The 17,684-nt window shown below is 43.8% G+C and overlaps 1 protein-coding gene across 2 annotated transcripts in view; it reads left to right on the plus strand.

Annotated features, from left to right (window-relative positions):
• OSBPL11 (oxysterol binding protein like 11) overlaps nt 1-17,684 on the plus strand; it is a 1,295,440-nt gene that overhangs the window by 603,640 nt on the left and 674,116 nt on the right. For both annotated transcript variants that reach the window (XM_044075008.1, XM_044075009.1), the window contains exon 5: nt 14,024-14,209. In XM_044075008.1, coding sequence (XP_043930943.1) covers nt 14,024-14,209 — 186 coding nt within the window. The remainder of the gene's footprint in view (nt 1-14,023; nt 14,210-17,684) is intronic.

The following is a 17,684-nucleotide window of genomic DNA, read 5'->3' on the forward strand; positions in this document are numbered from 1 at the left end:
TTACCCAGGACAAATGGGGTTTAAATACATTGTCCCAGGGATACAGATTTCACTTACACACGTTGCCAACACCAAGTGGGTGGCCAGACCTACCCCCAAATCAGTGGGCAGAGGCCCAAAAACAAATACTTTCTCTCTTAAGCATGGGGGCTATTCAACTGGTACCAGAAGAGGAAAAGGGACAAGGTTTCTACTCAAGACTTTTCCTGGTACCCAGAAAAGATGATTCATGGCATCCTATCCTGGACCTGTATACTCTTAAGCGCCTTTTTGGAGATTCTAAAATTCAAGATGCTGACTCTTCACCAATTACTTCCTATGCTAGACAAAGATGCCTGGTTGGCAACACTAGATTTAAAAGAAGCATACCTGCACATCCCATTCAGGGAATCTTGCAGAAGATACCTTCGCTTCAAAGCAAGCTATACACACTATCAGGCTATACTCTTAGTGTACACAGACAACACCACAGTCATGTGGTACATAAAGAAGCAGGGAGGCACCAGATCTGACCAACTGTACAGGTTAGCACAGGAGGCATGGAACTTTGCAAACCAGGTGGACATCATGCTCACAGCCACATATATATCTGTTCTCAGGAAAATGTGCTAGCAGACTCCCTAAGTTACTCCATAGAGGATCTCCACAAATAGACATTAAACAGAGAGGTTTTCCAGATGATCATCCTTCAGTGGACATACCTCAGATAGACCTCTTTGCATCACCAACCAACCATCAGCTTCCCAAGTTGTGCACCAGGGACCCTTGTCCCACAGCCTGGAGGACAGATGCATTTTCCTTTTAGTAGACAGGGAAGTTTCTTATGTTTTTTTTTTCTCCTCTGTCTCCTCTTCCAAAAAATTCTTCTTAAGGCACAAATATAAGCACCCAGGTTCCACTTATTGGCACCCTTTTTTGCCAAGGCAGCTTTGATTCCCCTCCAATTTAACCTGACAAAGGGAAATTACAGATAAGTACCTTTACAACTGGATCTGATAACTTAACAGAAACAATTGCTGCTCCACCCAAATCTTCCATCTCCCACATCAACCCTATGGATGCTAGGATTTAAAATTCTTAAAAAAACACCTCTTCTCTGAAGAAGTTCTTCAGGTCCTACAAGAAGCCAGAAGACCCACAACTAGAACATTTTACACAGCTGAGTGGAAAGGATTTTCCTGTTGGTGCCGCAAACAATGTCAGGGCCCAGTCTTATCACAAGTTCCTTCCTACTGTACTGCAATATCTCTGCAGAAAACTTTGACCAGGTTTGGCCTACTCTTTTATAAAAGCTCACCTGTCAGCCATCAGTGCCTGCCCCCCTCTTATCCCTCCAATTATGGCTAAGATAGAGGTCAAGCTTTTATTCAGGGGAGTCCTGTATCTAAACCCCTTTCTCCCCCTTGGGAATCTTAGTTTTGTGCTCCCCCTTTGCTTTAACCTCTGCTCTGTTACCCAGGAATGGAAGAGTGTTTTTTTACCTAGTCAAGCTATACTCCTCCTACCTGACTTCCTCCTTTTGAACCAGCATCTGCCACTTATCTAAAATTCTGTATTTGGAAAACTATCCTTTTATTTGCTTTCACCTCTGCTTTGATTGTTTGAGTTACAAGCTCTCATGGCCATTCCCTGTTTTCTTATTTTTCACAAGGACAGGGTGACTCTCAGGGCTAATCCAGCCTTCAAGCCTAAGGTAATGAATGAGCTGTCTCTCAACCAGGCTATTCATCTACCACCTTTTTTCCCCAACCCACAAAACTGATTTTATCTGGACAAAACTGAATCCTTCAGAAAGACTGACCAGTTGTTTGTATCATATATGCCCCAAGCTGGCCAGCCGGTCTCCAAACAAGCTGTTGTAGCTTTATCCTCTAAGGCTATCTCTTTCTGCTATTTGCACTATGGTAAGACCTTGCCTTCGTGCCCCAAAGCACATTCCACTAGGGCAGTGGCTTCCTCCGTGGCTTTTCACAAAGGAATAGACTCCTGGTTTATTTGGAGGCTGCCACTTGGTCCTCTGTGCACACCTTTAACAAACACTACAAAAATGATGCTTTCTGTCCAAGGCAGCCTTTGCTGGACAACTCTTCTACTCAGCAGTCAACCACCCTTCTTTCCTCCTTTAGCTTTGGTAATCACCCATTTGTCAGGAATACTACAACAATGATTCAGTCAGGACATACTACAGTTGTGTAAGAACTTACCATAATGGTAGATGTCCTTCTTTCCCTCCATCCCCTCTTCTCTAAATCAGTTCAGCTTTCCTGTTCTCCCCCTTTGCTTTAACCTCTGCTCTGTTATCCAGGAATGGAAGAGTTTTCTTAACTATTCAAGCAATACCCCTTCTTCCCTGACTGGTCTCCATATGTCAGTAGTCTTCATGCTGCTGGCTTGGAGATATACTGAGGATCCACATTCGTACATCCATCCATATACCTCAACAGATACTAGATGAGGTCATGCATCAGATGTATGACCTCGGGAACATAAAGCTTTAGTACCGTGCCCAGACATCAGCAGTAACAACCCATACGTCAGGAATACTGAAAGAGAATCAGCTAGAAAAGGTGAAGAGAAAACACTGACTGAAGAATATTGTAACTGTTCAGCAAAAAGCATTTCAGGCTCTAGCTTTGGTACAAGAGATGGCTTCCAGTAATTTAGAGGAAAAAGTGTTAAACGTGCTGAGAGATGATTATAGTAAATGAAACATTAAAGAAGTATATCAACTCAAAAACAAAAGGCTGGAAAAAAATGAAAGAAGCTATTCAGATGAACTAATTAAACTACAAAAAATCTGATGTAGAAATGAAAAAGAAGGCCAACTATGAGACTGCTCAAGAAATGCTGTTTAAAAAATGGTAATAGTTAAGAGGGCAGAGCACTCATGGAATACCTGAGATTTTCTACTGTACCAGAGAAATAGGAAGGAACATACTGTATTAATTTTGTTAAAGCATAGATGAGTAACTGGACTGGTCACAGCAGGATTTGTTAATTGAAAGGTCAGATTATGTGTATGTTCCAAACCTGGCCATGCGAAAGCAGCCAAGACCTGTATTAGTATAGATGCAATCATACCAGCAGAAAGAGGTGATCCTCGCAAAACTGTGGCAGATGAGCAAAGTATTAAACATTTGAGACTGTCTGTGTAAACTGTGGCTCTAGATGATCGTCACTGTTGAAGTGATAACCCCAGCCCCATGTGTAAAAATGGGAAAAGGGGTTGTGGATGGATGGATTATTCACTGTACATCAGGCAGAAGAAAAGCAAAATCTGAGACTGTCGAGAGGCAGGTGTTTGATTCAAGCTGCTGTATCCAGACGTCTTCAGAATATTTTCTTCCTGAGGGATCAAAGTCATTTTTTGATGCAGAACAGTCTAAGGAGGAAATACAAAAGTTTGTCCAACAAAAAGTGAGCAATCAAACAGTAGGCAGACTGTTTCTCCTTCTGATAATAAAGCTCACAGAGACTTTGCCAGTGAAATATTTCCAGTGTTCCAAAGGAAAATGCTTGAGGAAAAAAGCACAGAAGTTGTCCGAAGAATCGTGAGTACCTTGGACTTCAGCTGTCTGGGGTGGGTTTGGGAGATGGAGGTGGGAAGGAAGAAGACCAGCAATACTGAAATTAGTGAATAAATGAGAGACTATAAAGCATTGATCACATTTGTGCAATATGGCTTTACAAAAAAAGGTGGCTGAGAAAGATTGGTCTTTTGTTGACTTTGCTAAGCTTGTGGGGCCTGACTGGCATGTACTCCACTTCATGCCATTAATGTTTGAAATGACATTAAAAGAGAAAAAAGGAAAAATGCATTTACTGAAGTGCTATAAAAAAGTTGAAAGACATTGTTTCCATGGATGGGTTTGAGCAATACCCCTGTTACTCTCTTCCATTTCATTCAGGCTGGTTGTACTGTCTAAGAAGGCAATACTACATTGTAGGCAAAAAGGATAGCTATAATGTCAGCTGTTGTGGATCCCATTGGGGGCTCTCTATTGCTTTTCAGAAGGTAGGTTCTATAGCAGACCTAACTGTTGGTGAGAATTTCTTATGAAATGTCAGTTGTCTGAGTTTGCTTCAGCTAGGAGTTCCATTAACATGGACAGTAGGTACTGGATGTTGTCAAAGAAGGTCATGTCTTTGAGCTCTTAAACCCCTTTTGCAATCAAGAGTGCCACTCACGAATCAGTCTGCCCAGAGCTCTTGATACAGTCCCAGTTTCTGTTTTACAGAGGGGCAGTGTAGCTTATTTCTCCTTTGGGAAAGGGAAGGGTTTTTGTTCTAACCTGTCTCCCATTTGAAGGGAACAGTTGAGAGTTCTGCCATGTTTGTACAAGTATGGTGTGTGTGGGTGTGTGGGTGGTGACTTTCCAGGTTGTAATGCCCCTGCTACTATAGGGTGTCAGTCACGCATACCTAATGGCATGCCAGAGTTTGGGAGCCCCACAATATAGCCTCCGTTTTACCTTAGGTTAGCACCACTTCCAGAAGAATCTGTTCTAACCTCATCTGATATCATGCAGTATTTTATGTTTGTATGTTCTTCGGCGTATCCCTGTTTTTTTAACAGCAGCAAGTAGCTGCTGTTCTAGACTCTACTGAAAACTCTGCCAGAGCAGGTCTTTCACTTAGCAGTCCCCTATCTCTTTGCCTATATTCTGTTATCAATCCCAGGTATTGAAGGCAGTTTCTAACCTGGAGTATAAACATCTGCTTGACCTTCTTCCACTCTGATATCTTTCCCTCTCTTATTATTTGCACTGAATAGCTTGGTTCCTTTGCTGATTTTCTCCAGTAATGTTCAGCCAAGCCTTGCCAGTTTTCTGTACCTGTACTTGGAGTCATTCCTATTGGAAAAATATCCTTTCTCTGTTCCCCTTTTAGCTTAGTCCTTAGAGTACTTTTTGCTCTAATTTGTATGGTGGTTGTTATCCTCCTTTAGAACCTGCATCCAAAATCCTCTCTTGCTTATTTCTTGAACCTGCCGTATTTCATCATCACTATCACATTACACTTACGTTTATAACCTCCTGCTTGTGTTATGCATATGAGCCTTAACCGTGTAGCTTTAGAGTATCAGTTCAAATCCTGTAATCCTGAAGTACCTTGTTCTATTAGGAGAATACACTTACCCACTAAGTTCTTACCCTTTTCCTCTTCTCAAGTAACTTCCTTCAGCTCTTTGTCGTCCACAACTTCTCCTTTAATTAATACAAAATATGCCTGACTTGTGTATAAAACTAAAGGGAATAAAACATTTTCACTGCTTGTTATCTTACTAACCACATTCATAATCAAGAGCTTCTAGTTTCTCAGTTTTCGTATTATCTTTTGTTTGGTCTGTTCCCCATATCTCATTTGTTTAAAGTGATCTCTGAGGTTAAATGTCTTGCATGAAAGCAGGCATTTATATTTTTAGTAGCAGCTGTTTTTTTCAGTTTTTTTAGTTGTAGCTTGATTACATGTATTTTTATTAGACAGAAATAGGTTAAAGGGTTGAAAAGGCATGACCTGTTACAAAGTTAAGGAAGGGAAAAGCATGTGAACGAAAAATTTGTGCTGTCATACAGTTCTGTTCTATTTTTGTGCACATGTGGACTTGGCTCATTTACATTTCAGATAACTGAAGCTGATTAATGCACTGCTTTATGAATATCTGGCAGGCTGTGTAATGATTTACTTGGTTAAATGTTAATAGTTTAAATATATTGAAGAATTTATGGATTCTGTTCTTCTTTTGGTAATAAATAGTATGAAAATGAGATGAAAGTCTGATAGTTAATATTTCATTGAGTATAACTAAGTTTGAAATGTAGAAATTCTCATTTATGCTTAAAAATATACTGTCTTGTTACTCAGCATTTTAAGAACTTGCGATGTTTGCTGCCAGTATCAGTTTAGCATTTTTTAGAAGAAAAATACGTGGTTGTTAATTCAATTAATGATCTGAAGTAGTTACTTCATTTGCTCTGCAACCTGTGGGTATCGGATCCGACTTCAGAGCGGAGCCGGCAGCTTTCCAAGCTACAAGATCTGAGCTCCTAGCTCCTCCCCTACCCATAATCCCCTGCTACCTGCTGTATTACCTCAGATCGTTTTTTGCCGCGGCTGAAGTAGCCATCTTTTGAAGAGCTCCTGGCCTTGGTGAGATCGTTTACTTGTTAAAGTCCTTTTTTCTCTAGCGTTTTTGTGAAGTTGTAGGTATTGTACGTGTGTGTAGTGCCCCTGTGTTTATTTTTGGTGGTTTAGTTAGTTCTCGTAGTTAGTTGTTCCTCTGTGTGACACCCCTCCCCCCTTAGTGTTTGGGTGTGTGTGTGTGAGTGAGTTTAAAATGGCTGAAGGGCCCAAGCTGTTTTTTCGAAGTGTACTGAGTGTGGCCATAAGCTTTCACCAGCTGATGGCCACACAGTGCGTTTTATGCCTGGGGGTGGCCCATTTATCTATGGCCTGCCAAATTTGTGCGGCCTTTAACCCCCGGGCGCTTAGGGATAGGAAGAATAAGCTGATCCTGGCGGGAAAGCTGCCCCAGGAATCGGCTTCTTCTTCCTCTCCCACTCAGGCTCAGGCTGCTTCGGCAGCCCCAGTGCCTTCTGCGCCCCTTGCTCAGCCCGGGACTCAACCTCCCTCTTTGGGTTCGAGCACGGGTGACGCTGGTGCCTCTTCCTCCAGAGAGAAGAAGCACAAGGATAAGGAAGGGCACAAATCCCATAAAAGGCAGGCTGAGACTCAACCCTCAGCCCCGCCATCTAAACTGACTAAGTCTCCCTCTAGGGTCTCCGGATCCTCCCCCTCTCGGCTCCATTCGCCCAGCTTTTCGCCGGAGGAGGAGGACCGGTCTCCCTCGAGGTCGTCGAGGCAGCCCTCCCGGCCCACGTAGACGACTTCTAGATTGACCAGAAGCCTCACCGAAGCGGACATGGATCGGATGATGCGTCGATTCATACAGACCCAAATGCAGATGGGAGTGCTCTTGCCTCCCCCCCCTCTGGGAGGAAGTGCGGCCCCCATTTTTGCTCCGATCACTCCTTCTCCGACTTGTTTTCGGGTCTCGGAGTCGTCGGAGTCGGTGCCGATAGCGCTGGTCTCTTCGACGTCAACTATATCCTCGAGCGTGTTGGATCCGAGTTCTCGGGGCCGAGGGCTGAGCGTCAGATCCGGGGGAGTTGGTGCGTCTTCGGCGCCGCTGGGTTCGGAGCGCACCTCTCTCTCTGCGCCGACTGCATCGGCCCCAATCCCTACCTCGGAGCCGAGGAGGATGCTTTCAGAGCCTGGCAAGAGTAGTTCTCCTTCGGCTTTTGAGGTAGTGGAGAGGGTACTGTCGAGGTCCTCCAGGTCCCCGGTCTGGGCTTCGGATCCTCCTGTACCCCCCCTGCATGTGGGTCTATCCTCCGTCATCCGACCATCAGGACAGCCTGCTCAAGCCCTCCAGCTAGTTCCCTTGGAGGAACAAGAACCCGTGGATGAGCCCTCTTCGGATAGCCCCACAGAGGAGGTCCCTCGTAAACGTAGGTGTAAAAGGAGGTACCTGGACTTCCCTGAGTCCGTTACCACCGACACGGATTTAGATGAAGGGGAAGGTTCCCCAAGGTCACCCCCCGAGGATGTCTCCTTTGAAGACATCATGGAAATGTTGTGTATTAGAGGGGGGTAGTCTGCCCAAAAACCTTCCGTGGATGAATCTGTGTTCCTGGAGGCGTTTGAGGCAGGCCCATCTACCTCCTGGGTGTCCCCTCCGGCTGACCCCCTGGTAGACTTAATTAATATCAGAGCGTGGAAGAAGCCTGACACCGTGGAGCCAATTCCTAGGCATCCTGATAAAGTTCTTAGCCCCCCCTACAGATAGGCAGTCTTGGGCCAAGGGATCTCCCATTGATGCCATGTTGGTGGAGGCTGCCACCAAGAAAGAACTCTCACAGGAGAGTTCTTCGGTCCACCCACCAGATAAGCAATCTCGAGCACTGGACAGCATTGGGAAGCGGATGTTTGCTTCAGCAACCTTCTCGATAAGGGCGCTGAACTATATGACACATACCATCAGCTACAGCAAGACTTGATTAAGGAATACACTGCAGCCCCTCCGGAGTCCATGTCGGTCGGAGACAAGAAGGTTTTTTCGACTCGGATGGCCACTCTAAAATCCATTTCTAACACGTCCATGCGGCTTCTCTCCCATGCAATGGAGGGAGCCGCTAGGGCCAGCGGAGCCGGGGTCGTCTTGCGATGTCACGTCTGGCTCCGTCTTTGCGACTTCGCTGATCCCTTCAAGGCGTCCTTCGCGAACACGCCCTTTGACAGATCTTCACTTTTCGGCAAGACTGTTCGCGATACGCTGGTCCAAAGCGAAAAGGACGGGAAGACGCTGTCTGCCGTCAGAGTCCGCTTCTCTAGTCCCCAACGATCCTTTTCTAGGAATCAGAGGGGACAAAAGAAGCTGTGGTTCCGCAAGTCTCAGCAATCCCATCCAGCTTCGGACCCCTTGTCCTCTAGAGGCAGTGGAGGACAAGGTGGACACCGGCCCAGAGGCAGAGGGGGAACCGCGTAACTTCGGGTCTAGAGAACCTTTCTCGGACAGACCCGCGCAGCAGCCCTGAGGGCTTGCCCAACTGTCCTTCTTTGGAGGCAGTCGGGGGGCATTTGACGGAGCACCTGTCAAATTGGGAGTCCCTTACGACAGATCGATGGGTGCTCCGTATCATATCCAGAGGTTATTCCATCCCCTTCATAAACCTTCCCCCCAAGACCAGACGCCTCCCCGATGTACCACCCGATCAGAGGGAGGCAGCGACTTCAGAAGTATCGAAGTTGCTAGAAAAAAGAGCCATCCAGCCCATCCCCCCAGATCAGTCCGGATTGGGTTATTACTCCAGGTTCTTTTTGGTGCCAAAGAAAACGGGGGACCTAAGACCCATCTTAGACCTTTCTGCTCTGAACCTATTCATTCCCGAGGAAAAATTCCGGATGGTCACCCTCCAATCAATTCTCCCCCTTCTGCGGGAGAACGACTGGATGTGCTCTATAGACCTCAAGGATGCGTACTACCACATTTTGTTGGACAGATGATCCAGAAGGTTTCTCTGCTTTCGGCTGGGGACCAGTCATTATCAGTTCAGGGTTCTTCCGTTCAGCCTCACCTCAGCCCCCAGGGTGTTCACCAAAGTCATGGCAATGGTTGCAGCCCATCTGAGACTTCAGGGCATTCAGGTCTTCCCGTACCTAGACGACTGGCTCCTTACCGCCGCCAACAGGCATCAACTGTGCATGGCAAGAGATTATGCTCTGACTCTTGCCCACAACGTAGGCATCTCATTAAATCTGCAGAAATCCTCTCTGTGCCCCGTTCAGGTTCTGGAATTCATAGGGGCCAGGTTGGATACCCGTATCTCTCGAGCTACCCTAACTTCAGACAGGCTGAGCAGCTTGTCATATCAAGTATTAGCCCTTCTTCAGAGTCATGCCCCACTGGCGGAGTTAGTCCTGAGGGCACTAGGGTCTATGGCGGCAGCGATCGGTCTCTCCCTTCACGCACGCCTGCGAATGAGGATATTGCAGTGGACCCTGCAAGTTCAGTGGTCCCTATCACTCCACCCATTGAACACTCCGATACCACTGAGCAGAGTTTGCAAGGACTCCCTTCTTTGGTGGCTCCACACGCAGGAACTCAGAGAAGGGAGGTCCTTTGTGATCCTCCCGCCCCAAGCCACGTTGACCATGGACGCTTCTTGCCTCGGGTGGGGTGGGGCATTGTTCAGGCAGATCCGTCCAAGGCACGTGGACGTCCCTAGAGACCACTTTGCATATCAATGTCCTAGAGATGAGGGCGGTGCTTTTGGCGTTGCAAGCTCTCCACGACCTTCTCCCTCTGGGGACTATTGCAATCCAGACGGATAATATGTTAGTAGTCTGGTACATAAATAAACAGGGAGGAACCAGGTCTTATCCCCTTTGTCGGGAGGCTATGAGAGTTTGGGAATGGGCGATATCCACCAACCGGTTTCTGGTAGCAATGCACATTCTGGGTCGGTCCAACATATTAGCAGACAAAACTGAGTTGAGTACTTCTCACTCCGTACGAGTGGTCTCTCAAGCCATCTGTTGCGAAGCAGATCTTCTGCAAATGGGGTTGGCCTCGCTGCAATCTTTTTGCTTCTGCATTAAACACAAAATGCAGCGAGTTCTTCGCAATACTTCCCCCCCAAAGGGGAGAATCCCAGAGATGCTCTAGTTCATGCTTGGCCTCCCGGTCTCCTTTATGCTTACCCCCCCCTCCCGCTTATGATAAAGTTCATACAGAAAGCCTGTCGCGGTGGGGGAGCAGAGTTATCCTCATAGCCCCATTCTGGCCTCGACAGATCTGGTTCCCTTATCGGCGGTCTCGCAGTGTGGCTCCTCCATGGTTTCTGGATCCCATTCCAGACCTGATCTCGCATCCTGCAGGTTGCCAAACCCCGAATCTGGTGAACCTCAAGCTTACGACTTGGTTGATCCAGTTCCAATGATGGCTAGGACTCCCGGTATCTCTTCTCCTGTTAAGGCCATACTGGTCACGGCTCATAAGCCGTCTACCAGAAAACTTTACAATAGTAAATGGAAACGTTTCTCCATGTGGGCTAAAGACAGGGGCCTGGACCCATTTACAGTTCCTATTCCGACTATTCTGGACTTCCTGTTGCTGATTTTTCGGCAGGGAGCAAGTGCTTCTATGGTTAAGGTGCAGTTGGCAGCCATCTCCCATTTTCATGTAGGTGATGGCTTAGGGTCCTTGGCATCTACAAAATTATGCAAAACATTCTTGCGGGGCATCTTTCTTTTGAAGCCGCCTGTGAAAACTGAGGTGCCCCCATGGGATTTGACCTTAGTCTTACAAGCCCTGGCAAGTCCACCCTTTGAGCCTGCGGCCTCGGTTCCGTTAAAGTTCTTGTCATGGAAAACGGCCTTTTTAGTGGCTATTACTTCGGCCAAGAGGGTTTCAGAACTTCAAGCTCTGTGTATGAAACCCCCTTACCTTATTTTTCACAAGGATAGAGTGTCCCTCAGGACTAACCCGTCTTTCTTACCTAAGGTGGCTTCAGAGTCAAATATTAATCAGTCAATAAATTTACCAGTGTTCTTCCTGAATTTTCAAAACAAAGGGGAATACAAGTTGCACAAACTGGATGTACACAGATAACTACGTTTCTGCTTGCACAAAACTAAAGATTTTCGCAAGTCGGACCAGTTGTTTGTATCCTTTGCAAAATCAGCTATGGGTAAAGCCATTTCCAAAGTGACCGTAGCAAATTGGATCTGTCAGTGCATAATTCACGGGTACATATCGTCAGGCAAATCAGCCCCTATTGGAATTCACGCTCATTCTACAAGGTCTGTGGCCACTTCAGCAGCCTTTTGGTCCAGGGTTCCCTTGGACGACATATGTTCAGCAGCTACTTGATCCTCTTCTCATATGTTCATTTCTCATTATAAACTAGATATGATTTCGAGAGGCAGGGCTTCTTTTGGCTCCGTGGTGCTTCGGAATATCCTTCCGTAAAGGCTACCCAGGTTTTTCTTGAGTAGCTGGGGACTCTGTCCCACAGGTTGCAGAGCAAATGAAGTAACTACTTCAGATAAAGAAGTTATGTACTCACCATAAAGTTCCATCTGAGTAGGTACTTCATTTGTCTGCAACCAACCCCCCCCTGCCATCCCCCGAAACTTTTCGGGTTTTTCTTGTCACCTGTAAGTTTCTTGTCAGGAGATTAGATATGGTGTATTCTTCTCTCAAGGTTATTAGTTGGGTGATGAGGCAAAAAAGTCGATCTGAGGTAATATAGCAGGTAGGGGATTATGGGTAGGGGGAGGAGCTAGGAGCTCAGATCTTGTAGCTTGGAAAGCTGCCGGCTCGGATCCGAAGTCGGATCCGATACCCACAGGTTGCAGACAAATGAAGTACCTACTCAGATGGAACGTTATGGTGAGTACATAACTTCTTTTTCTTCTACTTTGCCATGGGGTAAGCATTATTACATTACGAAAAGAAAATATTTGACCAGATATAATTTTTATTTTACCCGTGTTATGGTTTACATATTTCAGTGCAACAGTATTTTGCAATCATTCTGTTTAACAGTTGCACATGTCTATGCCAGTGATTTGCAAGATTAGTATGTACAAATGCCATCTCACCAAAAAATGAGTAGGATTTTTTTTGTTTGGGGGAGTGAAGGAGGGAAGTCTTTTCTTGCATGCCCTTACTTTATATTCCATCTCTGAGGTCCCCACCTCACAGTGACATCACTCAATGAGTTGATGATTTGACCAGTTATATATTGTCTCATAGCTGGCTGTCGTGTAGTGAAAAACTCCAGTTCTTTCAAAATTTAATGTCCTCAATGAAGATACAGGTTTTTGCTGTTTTTATTTCTGTCCATAAGGCATAATAAAATACATCTCCATCCAAATGTGATTATTTTTCTTGTTAGTGTACATGTCCTTTTGATTTTGTTAGAGTGCATGCCCTTTTTATCCAAACGCAAGATTGTCACATCCACAGAAAATACTTGTATTGTTTTATTTGCAGACCATTGTCACTTTCTGTGAAGTTTATGTTTTACTTGCGATGGTCACATTGAGTGTAGAGAGCTCTTGGTTGAGGCAATTCAGTGAATAGCAGAGATAGCTACTTCTAAGACATGTACAAGTCCAGGAAATCCAAGTAATATTAGGTACGTCATTGATTCTAGCAGTAGTAGTCCTGCTACAGAGACAAAAAAGTCTTAAACCTTGGTGAGGAGTGCAAGTGTTTCTTGTTTTAAAATGTGATGAGAGATCATACTATGGCTGCAGTACGTGTTAATGCAAGTAATGCCTGTGGTTAAATTTAAGCCACTGGTTACAGAATTAGTTGTTGATAGTTTTTGACAACTATGACTCATTGCATGCAGTTTACCCACTCCTGACCTTCAGAATTCAATAGCTGAAAATCTGCATTCATTGGATAACTTGCCTAGGAATGGTTAAACCAGAGGAGGACTAAAGCATTTGGCAGGAGTGGGAGTGATGGTAGTTTTGTGTCATGTCTGTGGCCCTGTAAGTCAGACACCAGTTTGTAGGAGACCTAGAAGCATGAAAATAGAAGTTACATTGACAACCCCTTGGCCCCATTTCTCCACTTAAGGATATTATCTGTTGTTTTTTTTAAGCTGAAAATATGTAAAGATATACAAGCTAATCAATTTTTCCTAAAATCTAAAGAAAAAACAGCCTGATCAATCATATCTTAAAATGTTAATTCCTCCTAAGTTCTTTAGCATTGCATTTTTGTAATCATTGAAGCTTTAGTGACTTATAATACAGGATGATGAAATTAATGCTTTACAAGTAATTGCATAAGTGGCATGGTTATATTTACCAAATTTGCAGGAAACATTTGATCAGCATGGCAAAAGTAACAAGGCTGTATGTGAATGCACCATTAGAGAGCATGTATGTCAGCCACAGGAAACAGACAGTAACCTGTTTTGAAAGCTAACCATTTTTGCTGTTGTGCTCATTAGTAGTGGTACGGGCTGTGATGTCACACCTAGTGTCACTTGTAAATAGTGAATGCTAGAACTAGTAAAAGTTCTTCACGGTACCACTTCACTTTGACGGAAATGAAGCATACCAGAAAGCTGTTGTAGTATTATGAGCATTAGTTCAGCTAGTAATCACCTCTGAATTGCATTGCATTATTTGTTACTTGAAGAGCTGGAGTTAAAGCCCAGATGTGTGTGTGTGTGTGTGTGTGTGTGTGTGTGTGTGTGTGTGTGTGTGTGTGTGTGTGTGTGAGTGTGTGAACAAGGATAAAAGGCATTCATAAAATGAGAAGAGAGTAAGTAAACAGAAATATATTTCACTGCTTAATGTCTTACTTTATGTACTAGTCCAGGGGGTAATATTATGCATATTTGCCTGTCACTGTGAGTTCAGGCCTGACTATTTAAATTTATTGATCATTCACTATAAGAAAAAAGTTATCTGTTTTATTTTGTCTTGCCAGAATAATCCTCCACTGAAATCTCGAAGTTTCTCTATGGCGTCACAAGGTAGTAGCAGCTCACCTGCTTTGCAAAGGAGGGCCAGCCAAGGAGCAGCTTCTTTCTTTAGTGTTGGCTATCACAAGAGTACATCGTCAAGCAAGAGATCGCACATCCCTCCACCAGATCATCTGGTAGATGTTCGAGAGGTTGGTGTACAGATAAAATTAGTAGTGAAAAAAGAGAATTTCAGAAAGTATGATTTTGTTCCTTTTCCATCCTTTCTGCACTTTTATTGTGTTCCATGTTATGAGAGACCCTGCTAATGCAGAGCTTAGTAAATCTCTTGATGTCTTCATCCCACAAGTGAATGTGCAAGGAGCGACTAAAATATGATGGGAGTTACGAGTTCTGACACTGCTTTGGCACAGACTGACTAGTAAGTTGGATCTGGTTCCTCCTGGATCCAGTTTTGTAGTCTGAAATCACTTTGTTTTTCTGATTTATTCAGGTGCTGTACTTTGTTCCTGGTGCCATCCATCCAGTCACTCCTGAATCTGAGAATATGTATGTATGTGTGTGTGTGTGTGTGTGTGTGTGTGTGTGTGTGTGTGTGTGTGTGTGTGTGTCAGTCATAAGAACTTTTGCCAGGTGTGTATGACTGGGGTCATCTTGTTCTCTATTTGTGTTCAAGACATTTATGCATACCATCTGATATCACTGCTGTTTGACTCACAAGATAGTCATCTTCTAGTCTTAAGATACTATTTACAAGATTGCAGAATCTTCTGGCTTTGATGGTAAGAAAAAAGAAACCAAAAGAAAAGAGTTTTTCTACGCGAGTTATCTTCAGCTCACTGTTCACATTCATGTGGAAAAGACTGATGTATTTAATAAGTTCAGGCTTGAAGTACATTCTATTAAGTAATTATCTGATTAAAGAGGCCACAGACTGCTTAGAAAATTGTCAGACCTTTTAGAAACTTCATCAGTTTATTTCCTTACAGTTTACTTTAATGCTTTGAACACTAAATATTTTTAAATGCTGAACTTGCATTCAAGTAGATCTTGTGTAGCCCTGCGTTTTGTGGTTTTAGCACTCTGAAACTCGTCACTGGGAAATATGTAGTAGACTTGATGATATATTTTTTCTCTGTGTGATCCCCCACCCCCACCCCAGTCTGGGGTGTAGTTTGTTTCCAGCGGTGCTTTCAAGGAGTACATTACGTATTCTGTTGTGGAACTTACTTAAGCAGCGTTCCTGGGCAGAGATGCATATTTCACTTTATCTTTATAACAATGCTTTTCTTAACAGCTAATTTTAGTGAAATTGTTTTCTGAGTAAATGTTTCTCACTACTTCATCAGTGTTTCTTGCAGCGATTCCCACAAGGTTTTGTAGCCTAAAGTAAACTGAAAGTATATCTTAATTTCTGTAAAGGGAAATAATCGCACTGTTTTTTTTTTCATATGCTTGGTTAGGAAAAAAAAAAACTTTTCTAGCAGCATTTTTATAAATAGAAGATTGCAAATTTGCTTGTAGTAAATTTGCCATACTCTAAAGATTAGCAATACTAGGAAGTGGAAGTAGAGGGCAACCTATGAACACATTAGTTAACAGCCTTTTTCCTGTTTCATATACTTTTCTGCCCCGTTTTTTCTGTAGTCAGTTAGCTGCTGATTGAGGTGCAGCTGTCTCTGATTTTCTGATGCTTAGCACAACCTCTTCCTTTAGTGTCTGCAGTGCATGCCTACAAAATGAGGGTCTTGTACACACTTCCAAGCATGCATACTTCCAAGTGCATAATGATGGTTATAACACATACTGCCACACATCTCCACTTTCAAGTGCATTGTAGGGGGCCCTCAGAGCTTGGATCATGGTCAACTGTGGCCCTAGGCAGGGTAATGGATTGAGGACCTCCCATACACAGATCCCCACAGCAGCCATTCCAGTGTCCCCTTACTTGGCTATTTCTCCTCATTACCAGAGAAACTGTTCAAACCTCTGTGTGCATACTGTTTTCTGCTTTACTTCTACGATAACATTTATATTTGGGCTTATTTCAAATCATAAGCTCCTTGCACACATTTTAGGACTGTGCAAACATCCATGAGCTATTTGATTTACATTCCTGATTGTATTGAATTATATTTCTTGTATAATACAGCACTGCTTGTTGGAGCACATTTTAAATTTATAGCTTTGAATATTTTTCCAGTAAGTAATGAAACAAAATGTATGAATCAGTAATGACAAAACTACCCAGTTCAGAATATTTCAACCATAAAAGGCCACTCAAAGTTCTGTCATTACAATCCACAAATATCAGTCCATATGCACAATCTCTGCAGAAGTAAAAGTCATCTGAATAATTACACATTAAACTTTATATTTGTGTTTCATCTACAAATTCAGTTTCTGCTGCCCTTGAAGAATAAATTGCGTATATTACATTAAAAAAAATGGTAAGCTGGTAATATTGCAATAGGGAATGGATGGCAAACTGATAACAGGTTCATAGTTACTAGGCATCTCATCCAAAAGAGGACATACTCAGGACTGCAACACCCCACCCCCTTAAAGTACAACACAGTATCAGCGATCCATCTACATGCTGTGGAAGTAGAACCCCACAACCTTCTGCATCAGAAACAAGCATGTCACCTGTTATGCTACTAACAGTGCTTTTCAATTCTGTAGCTCAGTAGTGATACTATTTGCTAAACAAAACAGTTGCACGTTGTAAACAAAGTTAACATGAGCAGAAGTAATCTTCTCTTTTCTTGAAACCCACATTTCCTTGACAAATAACACTTGAAACTCAATTCCTTAAAAAATGCACATGAAAACTTAATTTTTTAGCAGCTTGGCAGTTGGAGTAGAGGGTTCAGGCTCGTTTCTTATAACTAAGGTACAGGGTTTGAGCCTGAGAAAATTACTGCTACCACCTGCTATCCCCAACTAGGGCAGTTTATATACACACACACCTATTTCTTGTACTTGTCCGTCCATGGTCCGCAGCGTACACACCTCCTACCTGTACTTATTCATTTGTGGTCTGTAGCACACACACCTCCTACTTGTACTTGTCCATCAGTGGTATGCATCACACACACCTGCTAACTTGTACTTGTCCAGCTGTGGTCCGCAGCACTGCAACGTCGTCTTAAATTCAAAACGCACAAAATAAGATGTAAGCAACAGGTCTGTATGATAATCACACACAACTGTGTCAGGTGTGTGCTACCAGACGCAAAGGGCTGTCTTAAAGAAAAACACCCTTACAAATGCTATATATATATCCCCAGTCTTTTGGCTTTTCCCGGTTAGGGGTTGCCGCAGCAGAACTCTGGTCCGCTAATGATTGGTAGTTGATTTTTACGTGCCGAGTTACCAGCCCTGACACACAACCTTCAACGAAGGTACACCCATTCACGCATGTCTCCACTATATATAAAATATTTTTTAAATTAAAAAAATAATTTCCCTGCCAGTGGGCCCCTCGCAACCAGCGGGGGTCACCTTCCAGCCAGTTGGCCCTAAGCGACTGCCTTGGGTGCCTAGTGGTGGATCCAGTTATTGGGGCCATCAAAACTCATAACAAATGAGACCAAAATTATTGCACTCAGAATTTGTATATGCCTAAATTTACACCCCTGGGGGTGAGGGCACAAATGTGTA

Source organism: Protopterus annectens, chromosome 6.part0 (assembly GCF_019279795.1).
Source record: "Protopterus annectens isolate FY-2018-M chromosome 6.part0, PAN1.0, whole genome shotgun sequence".
Classification (NCBI taxonomy): domain Eukaryota; kingdom Metazoa; phylum Chordata; order Ceratodontiformes; family Protopteridae; genus Protopterus; species Protopterus annectens.